At 35.7% G+C, this 17,373-nt stretch overlaps 1 protein-coding gene across 1 annotated transcript in view; it reads left to right on the forward strand.

Annotated features, from left to right (window-relative positions):
* The window catches only part of LOC136828663 (uncharacterized), an 85,315-nt gene extending 80,910 nt beyond the window's left edge, over positions 1–4,405 (forward strand). The window contains exons 2-3 of the mRNA XM_067086722.1: positions 694–849; positions 2,659–4,405. Coding sequence (XP_066942823.1) covers positions 2,661–3,632 — 972 coding nt within the window. The 5' untranslated portion in view covers positions 694–849; positions 2,659–2,660 and the 3' untranslated portion in view covers positions 3,633–4,405. The remainder of the gene's footprint in view (positions 1–693; positions 850–2,658) is intronic.
* Positions 4,406–17,373: the final 12,968 nt, after the last annotated feature.

A 17,373-nucleotide genomic window follows, 5' to 3' on the forward strand; every position in this document is an offset into this window, starting at 1 on the left:
ACATATATATATGTACATATATATATATATATATATATATATATATATACGTACATTATACATGTGTATATATACATATACACACAGAAACACTAAATGTTTTCCATTCTGGATGGGAAACAAATATACGGTAAAAAGTGTTTCTAAACTATTTCCAAACTGTTTCCAAACTTTGTTTCCAAACAATTTCCAAAGTGTTTCCAAACTGTTTCCAAACAGTTTGCAAACTTTGTTTCCAAACAATGTTTCCTAGTGTGGACAGGTTTTAGAGACCTTTTATATAGAATCATAAGAAAGTAGACTTAAGAAGGAATATCAACTCAAATTAGAGACCTTTTATATAGAATCATAAGAAAGTAGACATAAGAAGGAAAATCAACTCAAGTCCTCTAAAACTGGAACGCTTATTTCTAATTGAAGAAAAGCAAGTTCTTTTAGTTTATTCTTGCAAAAAGAGAATAAGAAAGACGTTCCATACTGTAGATGAAAGAGTAAGATGAACTGTGAAGCGGTTGCTGAATACGTTAGGTTGGTGAGCACAACTTCGGTTACGTTATGCCTTTTTGTAAGAGTTCTCTGGTGTGTGTTAGTGTGTCTTTCTGTGTCCTTGCTGATTTTATATTAGTTGAAGATCAGTTAACTGATCTTCAAGGTATATCTAGTTAATTTATTACGGTCATTATTTTTTTTCAGTCAAGGTCCTATTCTGTCAAGTCGTACAATCCACAAACTCGACGCCTGCATTGCGTGTCTGCTGGGGGTATGGAGAGGATCTGCCAAGACGCTGTTCGTTTGGAGTAGCAGCAACGTTCGTGAGAAGCGTGATTTCAGAATCCGAGAGGGATTAAAGTGAGTGTTGTTGATGACAAGGCAAATCACTTCTGAATACGTATTTTGTGTGTGTATATATATACATATATATATATATATATATATATATATATATATATATATATATATATATATATATATATATATATATATATATATATATATATATATATATATATATATATATATATATATATATATATATATATATATATATATATATATATATATATATATATATATACACAATATACATACACACACAATATATATAGGCCTATAGGAACCGTCAACTGAAGTAGACTCATCGAGTCATAATGGCTGTTGTGTATTAACGACAGAAGGGAATATTTTTCGTTAAACATAGCATGGCAAGATACATTGTATGTTCGTCTTTTCCATTTGCTTCAGTAACCTTCTGCAAAAAGAAAACATAAAGGTGAAACTCGTTCCCAAGATGTCAAATTCTCAAGTAAAGGTAATTATCCCAACGTCTACCACTCAGATCCTGGGGGAAAAGAATCCCTTGTAAATTTCTATGATTTCTTTTTAGCACCAAAGTAGTTAGCAAGATTCACGTTTAAGTAGTTAACAGTTTTAAGCACCATCGCTACCCATAATTTGTGATAAAGGAAGAGAATGGTGGCACCAGATGACTTATATTAAAATTTATTTCAGTTTTTCAATACTGACACCATTATAAACAGTCACTGGAGATCGCTAACAAATGTTGCTCACTTACACTTTTTTGGGACGTTTTCATTAAAGGAATTTCTATTTTTATTTTGTTTACTTGTTTGGTTGCACCCTTTCTTTGGACCTTGATATCTACAACAAAATGAGAGGAAATATCCTTAATAAATTCATTACCAGTACAGTAATTCCCTCTGCGAGCATTGAGCTGAAATATAATGGAATTAACATACGTTAAAAACGTGTTTAATTTTTCTTATTCTACTAACGGGACTTATTGTGATATTAATGTTTACTTTTAACGAGATACGGCAGGTTTATAACGAGACTGGTGCACAGTTACGAAGAGGTTTGTTCAAATTCAGATGAGCTCGTTTAAAGGATGATCCTCAATATTGACAACAGTTTTTTCTAGGATCCAATGTTCCCGCTGAACTACTCTCGACGTATCCCTTGTGGGTCGTCGCAGGATCTTCTTTTTCGAGTAAAAGGTACTATGCAGCCCCTCTAAAAGACTTCGAATTTTTATGCTGTTTAAGTGTTATAACCAATCAGGTCTTTACTACCTATCACGAGGACCAGCAACATTTTAAGTTCTCTAAATAGAAAGCGCTTTTGACGGGAATTACGTTCTTTAAGGTTTGATGTCCATCATATATTATAGTTATTTCATGGTCTGAACATACTGTTTAGCATGATTCTTTATTACATTTATTACATTTCCCTAAATAATCAGTCTTCAGTAATATTGTTTTTCTCATTTGTTTCCGAGAACGTATGTTTTGTTTGTAAATGTAACTGGTTATCCCCGTATTAGATGCATACAAACTTTGACCGAGGAAACTTGCATGAATTCAGAGAACCAAAACAAAATGTGATCTCAGGCTTAGATACGGAAAGGAAGGGGCTGTTATCAAAACTAATGCAGTCCGGGTAGTAAATGGAAAGTTGATGCGTGCCACACGCAAGAAAGGTAGATTCAAGCAAATAGTTCAGCAACTTTCAAAAGTAATGTTTGGATAAATACAGATCGAAAAATCTATGACAGACTGTGACCAGTGTGTGCGTCGTCATTTTGTTGTTAAAAATATGTATCGTTGTTTTAGTGTTTTCTAATATGCTCTGTTTTTCCAGCCATGCATGTTGCTTCTGCGTGCTTCCTAATGGTGACTACAGCGACTGTGTGGTGCTGTGGTGAGACCACATCTCAGGCCGCTGATGATGACACCGACTGGTCTCTGTCAGAACTTTGGGATCATCGAAATCCAGTAACAGTCGGGGTTCAAAGGAGAACTTGCATACACTGTTCTAGTCACGCTTCCTCTCTTCAAGGACAGAATAGAAGGTTTTCACCACGCCGTAAAACCCCTGTCTTTAGCCGGAATAAATATTCGGCACCTTCCTCTCTTAAAGATCACGAGGTCAATGCGATTGGTGTTATGCCACACGTCAGGGGTTTATCTCGGCAGCAGAATTCTGATGATATCGCCGTACTTACTGTTGACGATTATAACGGGCAACAGACCCTCGTATATAAACTAGCCCCAGGTGCCATTTTTGGAGGTGTACGACGGAACGAGGGCAAGGGGATTAGTAGCAATATGTATGGAAAACTGGATAGAAACCGAATATATGGAACTGTGCTTAACAATAATGACAATATTATAGTGAGGCACAGAGGAATCACGTATCTAGGCGTTCCATACCCCCAACTTCCTTCTCAAGGAAAAAACAGATTTCGTCTGAAAGGCAAAATCGATCCACTGTCCAATCCACTTACTGAATGGAGGATCCATTACTTGCATCCAAAACCGCCATTATCTTCCATGGACAACCCTTACTTACCATCTAAAATCGAACGTTATATAAGGTCAAGAACGTCGCAGAGGATGAAACTTGATTCGGCCCTTGAAGAGCATCGCCCAACAGGGAGCAACAGTTTGCTGTATCCTTTAGCAAAAGCGGTACAGATAGGGAGGGCGAAAACGAGAGGAGCCTGGTTATCTTTTCTGTTACTCCATTACCTCGGATTCCTTCCACAAGTGCCGGGGATTCCAAAGCACAAAGATCCCCTAGATGTTATGACGAGTATTAAAAACACTCTGTAACAAAATGGTCTGAAGATGAATTTGCAAAAATGGGATGATTTTGTTCGTGGGCACGCGAGAGAGGGCAAGTTCACCAGAAGAGTATCATCGAAATTCCTAAATGTTTTGTAAGGGTCCATGTCACGTCAGTTTACCTGTGTCCAGTTTGTGCTAGGTTTGTGCTCGTTTTGTGCTCTGATGTGGTGTACTGCTTGAGGTCTCTTCCAAAAGAGTTCCTAGACTGACGAAATTCAGTATCGGCAATGCTGAGAAAAGAGAAATACTCAATTTGGCATTATTCAATTTGGCAAAATCTTCTTGCATGTTGGTCAGCAGGAAACTATTTAAGTGTCTGCCGAACTGCTGGGATTTATAAATTGCAGTGGAATATGCTAAATAAATTTCGAAAAAAAAATATGTAAGTCGTTATCTGTATTTACATAATAGTTGCGAAATTATGAGATGACCGACAACATACTTTATCTCAGAGGTTTTTTTTTTCGGCAACTGGCAGGGTGTTTTAAATGCACAAGGATCAGTAATGTTCCCTTTTACTGAATTTCACCACTTGTCGTGCCATGCTTTCCAAGAATTAACCACTGGTTCTGAAAAGACATTTTTGTTTATATAATTTTCATTACTCGTTAGAATCAGTGGATACTGTAATTTTTAACTATTTGTATATGTAAATTGTCCATGATAAGTTATACTGTTTTTCATACGGTTAGCTTATCATTTTATTCATTTTAATATTTGTATAACATGTCATTATGATTAAATCAATTTTGTATGTATTTTACATTTGACTTCTGCTGCGGTTTAAATACGTAAACAAGTGTATCGGACATCAGAGGCTTTACCCCACAAATATATTTAGTAGCTTGCTTGCCAAACTAAGCGGGTAATTTCAGAGTGGTACACATTTTTGTAAGACATATCCTTTGGAGCCACCACCAATTCTAATCTGTCTTGACTCTCTTCTGTTTACGCTATAGATAAGCTTTTCTAATTCAGTGTCTGATGCTCACGTTATAACTTCAGGATAGCAGTCTCCCGAATTTTACACCAAGAGACTAAGCTTTATCTGTGTAATTTAACTCTTCGGATGATTTTAGAACAAATGCTGTTTTTCGCTTTTGTCATAACCAGCGTTGAATTCAATTGGCAATGCTGTGAAATTAAAACCAGCTGAATTTATTTTTTAAGGTTCTGGTAAATTTCTACAGTTGACGAAGCCAAAAATCCCCCAGGCACAAAAACCATTGTTAAAATTTTCGGCTTTATTTTTAAAATGCACATCATCAAATTGTTTAGTATTGTAAAGTAAATACTGTAGTCGTTTCACAGATTCCAGTCATACCTACAATATCTGTTGGGTACAAATTCCCATGCGGTGCCAACAAGTGGATGTATGTCCTGAACTTGAAAGGGATATACTTAAAAAATATCCAGTAACCTCGTAACAAAGCATCACTTGTAATGAAAAGTGTATCGGAGTAACATTATATTCTGTATTTTGGCTACCAACGGAAGGATTGTTGGATATGACTCGAAAACTCAATTGGTTTATATTAGTTGTTCCAAACATTCAGTACTCTCGGGAATTGAATAATCCCGAGAATACTTAACATTCCTTTTGGCAAGGAATGTCCGGGTTACCTATCTTTACAGTGTAATTTTGGTGATGAACATCTTATGAATAATCAGTTCAGGTTTGTCACATTTACCTATTAGTCCCTGGAAGTTTTACTGAACATACGGAAGAGAATTTATGAAGGTTTGGAACCATCAGCAAGGTTTTTGTCACGATTTTTGGTCCTTTTGTGATTTTGTGCATGGATTTCACTATCGTTTGGTTTGGGTCTTAGGTAGATTTGACATTTTCCAAAAATCAGATTTTTTCTGTAGTTATTAAAACCGCATTCTCAACGGAAGGCTTCACGGCAGTTTCATGTAGCTCCGCTGAGACAGAAACCTCGGTCTGAGTTGAGCTGTCCTCTGAAGATAGCACATTAACTTGTGTCTGATGTTGGCTGTCACGGCTGTACCTCTGAAGAAATAGAGCCACCACAAAATAAGTGCTAAAGACTGGCGAATGTTAGCTTAACCTCCAGAGAGGTAGAAATGGCAAAGGACTCTGGCAATGGACCAGTTTTCAGCCTGTATAAAGGCAGATACCCCAACAGCAATTGGTGCTTCCAGATTTGACAGAGAATATGTTTCAACTGACTCTTAAGTTTCTTATAGTATTTTCTGGCTACCTGACTGTTTATGTGATAAGTGGTCTTGAAAACCTATTGTTTACTGATTCGTAAGTTTCATGTAGTGGTTTTCCGAGAGTTTCTTCTTTTGTTTCTATGCCTGTATTGTTCTTTACATTTCTAACTTGAATAAATTCATTACTTCAATAGGAATTGTGTATTGCAACTGTGGTCGAAAAATCAAGCACTGTCTTGTCTCCTCGCTTGGGATTTTCTCATTGTCACTCTTATTGCCTAGATTTTTTTTCTCAAACTAGGGAGCATTACAAATGATTCGATGTTGACGAGTGACCCTCACCTCTATGCACGCATCTGGCTGCATGAGTTCTTTGTTGCACATACTGTGGTTTTCCACTTCATAATTTACACTTGCAGCTGGTCAGCCATTTTTCTTAGACCTACATGATGTCAACATTTGCCCAAAGCTTTTACAATGGAATCATCTCCTTAGTCACAGGATACGCTGTTTTATTTTACATTGTGTGTTATACACATACATGCATTTCGGTATTCTGAGTGTTTAATGTAAAAATGAGAAAAGGATGTAGCTTCTTTCTCTACTTTGATGAGAACTGTGGAACGGAAATCTGGGGATGAATGGAGATTTGTGGAATTAAAGACAAGAAAAGCATGAGTGCGTCACACGGTATGGAGGTTATGATGATGTTGTGTGTGTGTCTGTCTGTCTGTCTAATGCTACTCGCTGAAAATGCCAAGTCTTTTTCTAAAGGCTCATAAATTATTCCTTCAATTTATTCTCAGGACTGTTCGTAATTGGAACACAAAGGTTAAATTACAGGACGTTTCCGTTCTTAGGAGACTTCCTCTGAGATATATTGTTTTACTTTCAGAGCATTTTTCAACGCTGACTCTTGTATAATTCAAAATTCCTGTTTTTCGAAATGTAGTTATCAGTTCCAGTAATACTCGTTCATTTAGTTGTCATAAACAACCAAAATATGCACATAAATCATGATTTTTAAAATCAGTAAACTATGATAGTACTAATAGTTGAAAAATAAAACTTTCATTTTGAAGACTAAGCACATTCTCAGAGGTGGCGTTGGACAGTTTATGCGAGGACGTTTTAAAAAAAGTCTAAAAAATAATTTTTTTTAAACGCTGAAAATAAATTGTGAGACACACCAGGATTATCTTACAATTAATCATGTCTACAAAAATAAAAGCGTGTGCGCCAAACTTGGAAGGAAATACTACAACAAAAGAAATATATTTTTTAGTTTCTTGTAGCGTTTCCTTCCAAGTTTGGTGCCCACGCTTTTATTTTTGTAGACATTATTAATTGTAAGATAATCCGGGTGTGTCTCAAAAAATTTATTTTTAACTTTTTAGTGCGTTTTCATGAAAGCGTGTTTTAAAAAATTTTATATTTTTTATTTTATACTTTATAGTTTTGACAGAAACTGTAACCGATTTATGATTGCAGCTAACGAAATTGATATCCCATCGAGAAAAAGGTTTCAAAAATCCGTAGAGTTATTAACTTATTCTAAAAGAAGGTATGAAAAATCCGAAGATTTTCATACAAATCATGGGATACTGAGAGAGGTCACTGTAGGGTCATAGAAGTCACTGCTGACCTACTGATCATGTAAGGCCGTGCAAAATTTCAAGCCCAACGGACGTAGGGAACAGGTCGAAAAGTGAGTTACAAGATTTGACCCAGAAAAACAAACAAACAAACAAACAAACAGGCAAAAACTCAAGCTAAATAAAAGCGTATAAAAGCGTATAATATGTAACGCAGCTGCAGAGAAGGCATCAAAAAAAAATTTTTTTTCTTTCCCAAAAAGAAGACAACTTTATGGCTAATCCCGTTGTCAATAATGATGTAATGAATAACATTAATTAATACGAGTGAAATATTAAAAGACATAATGAAAATTTAAATATCAGCTTCAGCTTTGTAAAAATAACTTTTCACAAGAGCAAACTTCCGCCGTCGTATAATCTGCGTCAGCAAGAAGTCTTACAAGTTTTAATTTTATTTTATATTGTGCTACAAATATAAAGAAATCGTGGAAATGGAGGCTAGGAAAACAGTGCAGACCTTTAGCAGAAACCCTGGCACCTTTGTTTTGAGGCGTGAATGAAAACGTTCAAGTGTCATCTCAGAAGCAATGATGGAATGATTGTAACCGAACCCTGATTCATTAATACTTCCCAGGGCAAACTTGCCTTGCCGTACCTCTGACTACCGAAATGACATATAAAACATCTGATATTAGATACTTGTCCAAAGCCGAATTTAAATATTGTGAGAACTTCTGTTTACAGAATGAATCTGTTTGTGTTTTTTCCAGGAAAATGTCGCTCTCCTAATCAGCATTTTGTAACGGGACACTTGGTAATCTTTGATGGAAAGCAAAATGACCTCAACTGTAACATACTAAGCGTAAATCTGTTATGGAAGCTTTCCCATTATTATTATTATTATCGTCTGATTAATGTGACCCTCAAGATTAAAGCGGGACAAGGAAGATGTTCAGAAGATTGTCGACCAACTGAAGAGATTCGGCATTTTTTTTTTTTTTTTTTTACTTCCAAGTCCATGCTGACGTCAGTCAGAGCTGTCGAGATCTATTGCAGATTTTGGCAGCAATCGAATTCAGAATTATGATATACTTATGCTGAGAAATCACCGTGCCCTAACCCCTGTATCATGTAATTATTTTTTGAGATTCTTCTCGAGATTGTTCATCTGCGTTATTCATCAGTTTCTTGATTTTATTTTTCAGAAACTCAGTTTTATAATTAAAACGTGATTGTATCATTGAGAAACTACTGCACATGCCAGGAACTGTGTTTTATCGCTTAGAACTTAATTTTATCATAAAGCAACGGTTTTATTGATCGGAAACTGAATGTTATCGTCTATCTTTAAAAAGCAATCTCACACACTTGACAGTTGATTTCATGGTTAAGAAACAATCTTTTGCATCAGAAACTGAATTTATTCATGGAAAGTCTGCTTCGTCATTAACAAGCCCTCACATCCTGCTTTAACTTAAGTTTATCATTAAAACGAAATAATATCCTCGCCTAATTTTAAATCTATCTTTACTTTTATCTTAATCTTCACAAGGGACTTCTCTAATGCCCAGTGATTCGTATCATCCCGTTTTGGGTAAGAGGCATGCCCACACAGTCGCATGCCGTCCACCGGGCTCATCATTGCCAACATCCTATTTAGGCGAGCGTCTCACTCTTCCACGAATATCCATCACGAATTTATGTTACATAGTTCGCCCTTTGTCGTTTCTTTCTTATAAATTAAAGGTACCACAACTCAAGTGATACATTCCACAACTGCCGTTGAAGGAAGTTTTTCTTTTCTCTTCCCAGAACATAGGCTATTTATTTCTGAATTAAATTATGCCCGAGTACGTATTCATTGTGGCGACCCGTATCCCAGTCCAGCTTCTCTTAGGCCTCTGTTATATATACTTATCACACTTCTCTATATAACAGTTACATAACCAAGAGTCATATAACCTTGGATGAATTCAGCCTCACATCCTCTGAGTATTGTCTCGACATCTATAACAGCAACAGAAGCACGCACTTTAGTTATTATTTTTTACTTTCACTTGTAATATTTTTTACTTTCACTAGTAATCTCATTTTTTTTATCTGGAACTTTCTCCGATTGATAAGGGTTTCCTAAGGTATTGGTTTTACTTTCTTTAGTGACCTAAGTTTTTTTCCCCTAAAATTTTTCCCTTATTAATAAGGCTTTCGTTAGATATTGATATGACTATATATAGTGACGTGTAAACATGAGTTACATGTTATTTTCGATCTCGTTCATGTAGGTATTTCAAGCATCTTTTTAAGAAATAAATATCTGTCTAATCACATGAGTGGACTCTTACTTTTTTTTTTTCTTTTGCTGATAAACAGGTAGAATGGTGTTTATGTAATGATTCTGGCCTCACATACCTCTAAAGCCACTTGTGTATGATAAACAGCATTTCGGGTGAGAATTTGCTTTCGCACTTGAGCGGTGGTCAAGTTGCCCCTTATACCGCATGAGTCATGAAATTGCCGTTGCAATTTTATCGATGACAGTTTTTCTAGTGGAAAAAAGATGCAGCAGCCTCCTTCAGCAGCTGTTATTTGTTATCGTCATTAACTGGTCAGGCAGTGGCATCGTGCCAGTACTTTTACATGCAGGGAATGACGAAGCTTTACCCTGACGAGAATACTCTCGTTAGTATACGCGAGCGGTGACATTACTCTTCCTGTTATTGACTCAAGGGCAATAACGAAACGATTTGTGCTGTTTCATGTTGGCCGTTATGATATGATATAGTTTCTTATGGCACTGAAAACATCTTGTTATCACACATCGGTGCAGATGTTTACAGTATTTTAAAGCTGTTAAAACAAAAACTTCTTTTGATGCATTTACACGGCGAAGCAAAGTGAAGTGCTTGTTGTCAGGTGCTGGGTGCGCAAGTGAATTCTGCTAATTGTCCCCGTCGCTGGACGAGCGCCGTGACAGATTTTGCTATCACGTGCGGGTGAAAAGGATATTCTCATTTATGACATGAGGGTGGTAATAAATGGCGTTGAACGGCACATGAGGGCAGTAACAAGATTTTTCTTGCTACCACCAGTGAGTAATGATATGGTTATCACAGGGCAAGAGCCATATCGATATCAAAGCGCTTTAGATTTCCCGTCAAAAGCAAATGTTACACCACGAACATTTAATTTGATATCCATCATATCTTTGGAGTCCTCACAATAATCTAATTCATAAATAAAAGGCTTTCATTCTTGTGTGTAAAAAACATCGTTCCATTTATCATGTCCTAGCTCCTGGCCCTTAGGAAACAGGTCATAAAGTAAATGTAGTTAACGATGTCGGGGAAAAATGTGCAATCTCCATCAAATGAGAGCAAATGCCTAAATTTTGCTCTTATTCGGACAAAGATAAGTCTCCCCCCCGGCAACATGAGTCGAGTCGGTGATATCTTTGACAAAATATTAATGGTTATGCTGTTAAATGTTCTTTTTGTAAAAGTCGTCTAAATCACTGTTATTATTTTATTCCAGTGCGACAGAATGTGTTTTCATATTTGGCAAAGTCACAAGAGGAAGAAAGTATGGTCAAAAGGAAAAAATCTTTATTCCCATTAACTTGGTCTTATGGTCAAGTCTCGCCATAAATGAATACAGTTACTAAAATGACCAAAACTAACATAAATTGATGACGATGAAATAAAATTTTCATTTTTCTCGGTCCTTGAGGAGTAATTTTTCATCAGCATTCAGGAGTAATGGGAATGAGCTTCCGAAAGAGTGTCAAAAATGATGAAGAACCATCATGCCATTCCATTACTGTAGTTCTGTAACAACGCTAATCTTGCTTACTATGGGTTTACGATTTTAATTTTGGGTGACTGCTCTTAATAACGACTTCCTTTCGGACAAGGTTCGACGAGTAGTCGAACTAAATCTATTACTCTTCCTCGCCTAACCAGAGTTCTTTTTCCACAGATCGGTGCTCGCTAAGTTGCCTTTGCCTCAATGTTTCGTCATGTTTATCTCATGACACCTTTTTGCTCATTATTATTCCAGTAAGGAGCCGCACGATCGTGCGACAGTTTTTAATGAGTAGAACATCGTCAGGTGAAGTTTTGTTGTCTGCAACAGAAGTGCTTGCATAAAAGCTAGGAAGTCTCTTCATGTGCTTAATTTGTTAAATGAGAAAAACTGATTTTACAACAGCGAAGGGAAATTTTTTTTCTTGTCGCACGTGGTGGAGTCATAATGCATGGGTTTATGTCCTTTTTCCTAATCAGACATTAAAGGTCTCTGCTGTGAATTTTTTCTGCCTGATGGATTTGTAGGGAATCTGGCAAGATTATTTCAAGTTTAAGAACATCCTTGTACATTGCGTTATAGCATTTATTTTCCAATTGCTCCTTTGCAAACACAAGCGTGCAATATACATATATATATATATATATATATATATATATATATATATATATATATATATATATATATATATATATATATATATATATATATATATGTGTGTGTGTGTGTGTTACAAGAACAGAATCAACACTTTTTTGAAAGTGTACGTAACGTGATCTAGTGGAAAAAGGCGTGAAAAGGTTCACTCATGGAAACACTTGCATCCTTTTCCTCTCTCTCTCTCTCACCGTGTATCAACTCTCTCTCTCTCTCTCTCATCGTTTTCCACACCCACCCGACCTCACTCATTCTCTCAAAGCAATTAAATGGACTATTTAAAGAAACGCAATAGTTTCTACAAAAATAGGTTTATTATTCAAATAACCCAACAAGAAATGAATAAAACAAAGCAAAGATTAAAATGCATAATAAATGAATTATCGAGTCAGATAACTAAACTCTAAACTGCAAAACACTTCTGATTAAAGAAGTCTCATTATGGCTAATAGCCTGAAAATATCCAAAATCACACATACTCCCCAAATCAATAACTAAAGTCATGTCAAAAAAAACAGTCTACCACATAAAGAGATTGACATTGCAAATGACTTGCATGTCCTTTCCGATCATTCCAACATGTCCACAGACATCTGTTGAAAGAATTAAACATGATAGAAAACTCCCAAAAATATATGAAAATGCAAAACACAATAAGGGAAAGTGTAAAATGCATAGCCAAGATATGGCAAACGTAACATAACAAAATAATAATATAAAAGAGGCATGAATATTATCCCACACCAGTTCAAAATTCATAATGATTAGAAAATCATGGTAAAAATCACAAGTTCAATTTTCTCCCATAAAAACAGAGATTTGAGACTCTACCTTATCTGCCGATTTTCAAAGCCTGGTACGACTCCAAAACTATGACTGGATCACTGCAGTTCTGTCACGTTAATGAACGATCAAACTCACTTTTAGGGCAGATTTTGGCATAATCTAGATCAAAGTAACGCACGTACTCACGAATATACATAACGCTTGGAAGATCACCTGACCGGCAACATTGCTGAGGAATCAAACTATTTGCTGAATACAAAGATTTTACAACTGACGGCTCTGTCAGTACCATCTCACTCCAAAAATTCTTTCATCACATCTTAAAGCATTGAAGCTATGAAATGCATATATGTGTCCTTTAAATATATATATATATATATATATATATGTGTGTGTGTGTGTGTGTGTGTGTGTGTGTGTGTATGTTTGTAAACATATTATCTGTCTATGTTACCTGTTTCCTCTAGGCAAGTTCCACGTTGGACGGGTCGGTATCATTCTCGGCTAGCACTTTGCTGGGCCCGCGTTCGATTCTCCGACCGGCCAATGAAGAATTAGAGGAATTTATTTCTGGTGATAGAAATTCATTTTTCGGTATAATGTGGTTCGGATTCCACAATAAGCTGTAGGTCGCGTTGCTATGTAACCATTTAGTTCTTAGCCACGTAAAATAAGCCTAATCCTTCGGGCCAGCCCTAGGAGAGCTGTTAATCAACTCAGTTGTCTGGTTCAACTAAGGTATACTTAACTTTTAACTCTAGTAGGCGGTGGCGCTTAACCCCTAAACCACAACTGTATGTTTTGTCTTTTGACCAAATTGTAATTTTAATATTAACATTTATATGTATAATTACGTGGCTCTAAGGTATGGGAGTATTTATAGGTTTGAATGCGTTATATATAGCTGGTAAACTGATTGATGGATTCATTTGTGAAAACTGTGACGTGAGAACGACACTGTAGTTTTTCCATTACAGAATGAATTAGTAAATCAGTCATTTAATGCAGTGATAACCTTGATACCAGTAATACCAGTGCGTAACACCAAATCAGTCAGATCCTCACTGGCACCTTTAACCCTTAGCATGTGCTGTATCATATATCTGCACGAAAGCTCATCAGTAACTCCGTGATCCCTCTCACACATACAAGCAACGCGCCTAGCAATTTTGTCTTGTGCACACTCTGGCTTTTCATGGTTATTAATTAGGTCGCTTCCATTCATGAACTTGAGAATTGTAAACTCTTCACTAGCTTACTGCCTTCCATTCTCTCCACGCTAACAAACCACCTCGAATCAGCAATCAGTATTTTAACCTATGCCAAGCTTTTTAGCATGTAATTGAATCTCTGCATTTCTTAACCCTTTAACCCATTTTACTGAGAGAGAGAGAGAGAGAGAGAGAGAGAGAGAGAGAGAGAGAGAGAGAGAGAGAGAGAGAGAGAGAGAGTGCATACAACCTGTGGCTTCTAGTGAAGATTCTTTTTAAAAAGTTATTTAATATTTTCAAGTGCGATATCTAAATTTGCAGCGTAAGTTTGGCCTTCACTAGAGGAAAAATCCATTTTACTATATACTTCTATGAAAATTTGTTTTTCCAAACGTAGTATTTTACCGTTATTTTCTGCCATCGTGGTTCTTTGTCAATACTTTTTTTTATTGCTCTTATAAAGTGTTTTTCAGTGTCACAGTGATTCACAATTTCTAGACGTATGTTAGACTCTACTAATTCACTGAGTCGCTCATTACGTGAATACCTTCTTAGTATTTCAGGACATGAACCCTCCACGCTGAAGCCAATATGTTATTTTCTCTCCTGCAGACAGCTTCTAATAAAGAACCAAGTGTTTATACATTCCTTTCGTGCGTCTGAACAACAAATTTTTGCATAGCTGAAATACCTTTATATCTGATATTATTGTAACCTGGAATTGTATTGATTATTTTCATTCCATTCGACTTGGAAAGAAGCGGTACATTGGAGTGTGTCTACCGTAATAGATTTTTGATGATGAAAAGTATTCTTATAACTTAATCAATGAGAGATGCACTTGTAAGGTAGATCTGTTACTTTCTTATTTTCTCCGTAAATATCCTCATGATTAAGTTGTGATCTCATCCGCTGTCATCTCCCATCAGCCCATCCATCCTTAGTTTTAGGTTATTTGTCTTCTAATATCCTAATCTGAAGTACAGTAGTTGTCCCCAGCCGTTGATTTGTGTGACTTTAAAAGCAAATAACAACCGTCCTGGTTGGGCCTTACGTTAGCTCCCAGAATTGTACTGTCTTGGTGTCCTTATCTGAGATTGTTAGGGGTCACTTGTTTTAAAGAAACCGTCATTCCCTTGATGAGTGGACATGAATATTAATATGCCATTGTTTTACACTATCCTTATTTTCATCTTTTGATACTCTGTGCACTCTCACTAGAGTAACTTCACTTCAGCTGTGCTTTGTTTGTCTCTTACCGCCTCTCACATTGAACTTGGGACCCTCTCTATGCATGGGCTGTCGGCTCTGCTAGCACCTTCAAGGACACGTCGATATACTGGACCGTATACTGGACCGCATGCAAACGCAGATCAAGGGTTAGCTTTTGCCTCTTGAAAGTGTCTTGTGGATATCCTGAGATGCTGTTCGCCTGTCCTGGAGCTGAGTTGAATTTGTTTGCAACTTCCCCATTTATTGAGAAGCTTCGAAGTTAAACAGATTCTGTTATCGACTATAAAACCATTTTTGTTGGCTATTATGATTTTTACGAGAGAGTTTACTTTCTTAGTTGCTTTTTTCATTAATAGCAAAAATAAGATAAACAGCAGTTCATGTAATCGAACTACGAAATTAGATTCTTCACCGTACTTGCGCATTCAGACTTAGGTTAGGGTTTTGCGCTAAAACTGCTTTGTTACCGACTCTAATTTCAGAGCAATTGGGTATTTGAACGTCACATTACTCTGTTAACGAAATTCTGAAGGAAGCACTGTAATACATACATTAAATGCATTCACATATACATACATACATACATACATACATACATACATAAATGTACACACACATATAGATATATGTGTATTATATATATATATATATATATATATATATATATATATATATATATATATATATATATATATATATATATATATATATATGTTCTTTTGAATGCTGCTGCGCTTAGGCGTCTACTATTTCAAGACACTCCCCTAATCTCCACAATCTCTTCTTATCTTCAGGGTTAAAGATTTGTAGGAGAAGACGAAAATCATTGTTACATTTATTATCTCTACTGACAACTGTTTCAGCCATTAGGGAGACTTTGCCTTGAAAGCACAAAGCATATATGTGTGAATTTTTTCCACATACATCGTGACTTATCTTACATTCACAAATATTAGTGACTGTACTTTCGTTCGTTATATATACAGTATATGTATATATATATATATATATATATATATATATATATATATATATATATATATATATATATATATATATATATATACATACATACATGTATAATATCCAAAACCCACTGAGGTATTTACACGGTGGTTGTTTTCAAGGAATATTGGCCAGTTTCATACATCTCATGGAAAATGTCAGAACGAGTTTCAGGAAAATCTGGAGCTTGTGTAAGAGTACTCAAAGGCTTGAGGATGAATGACTTCGAGGTGACATGATCTGAGGTATCGGCTTGCTAGTGCCTTTATAGCTACTTGAAAAACTGAATGGGTTTTGACAGAGTTCATGTGTAAATTTGTATAATTATGATCAATTTTGAATAGCTGATAAAATCAAACAAATACTACATATATATATATATATATATATATATATATATATATATATATATATATATATATATATACATACATATATATATATAAATGTGTTTATGCATATATGCATATACAAATATATTCAAATGTGTTTATGCATGTGTGCATATAAATATGCATACTTATGCATAACTTCTAACATTGGAATTAAAGCTTGATATAAAATATACGAGTATACAGCATGTGGCTACGAGGAAAGTGGAACAACCGAATGCAAGATCTTTCACCTGTGATGTATTCTCAAGATTGCAAAGAAGGCTCGATTTTCCATAAAAAGCAAGATTTAGGAAGCATATAACCATTTAATGCATACAAAAGTCATTTCATTTGAGGCTGATCTCCAGATGAGGAACTGTTACCCTGGAATGAACCAGGTACTGGATTATCCAAGGATAACCTGTGGACACTAATATCATTGTGCTTTATGGGGTCAAGAGTAAATAGATCTGGTTCTCAATTAATAGTATTTTCATTTTCAAGCTGTAATTATACAGATTCTAAGAAGTTTTTGCATAACATCATGATTACTTCTTAACAATATACAACTACGGGACCAAGCAATTCTGTGATTTTTCACTTGGATACACAAAACCATTATTCTTTTTAGCCAGTTCTAATTGAGTATTCATTCTGATTTATTCTGACATTTATTTCCTTAATTTTCTGGCCCAAATGAAAAAGAAACACAGTCCATATGTGGGATCTTATAAACTGCATTGCAGCTCTGTTGAGCACAGTTTCCTATAAGCATGTGTTTATTATGTTGTTCTATGTGGCAGTTGTGGAGGATCATTGCTGGCATTGCTCTATACGTCTGTGTCCCTAGAAACTGTAACTGAGTGATTAACTAGTAGAA

Source organism: Macrobrachium rosenbergii, chromosome 43 (genome assembly GCF_040412425.1).
Source record: "Macrobrachium rosenbergii isolate ZJJX-2024 chromosome 43, ASM4041242v1, whole genome shotgun sequence".
Lineage (NCBI taxonomy): Eukaryota > Metazoa > Arthropoda > Malacostraca > Decapoda > Palaemonidae > Macrobrachium > Macrobrachium rosenbergii.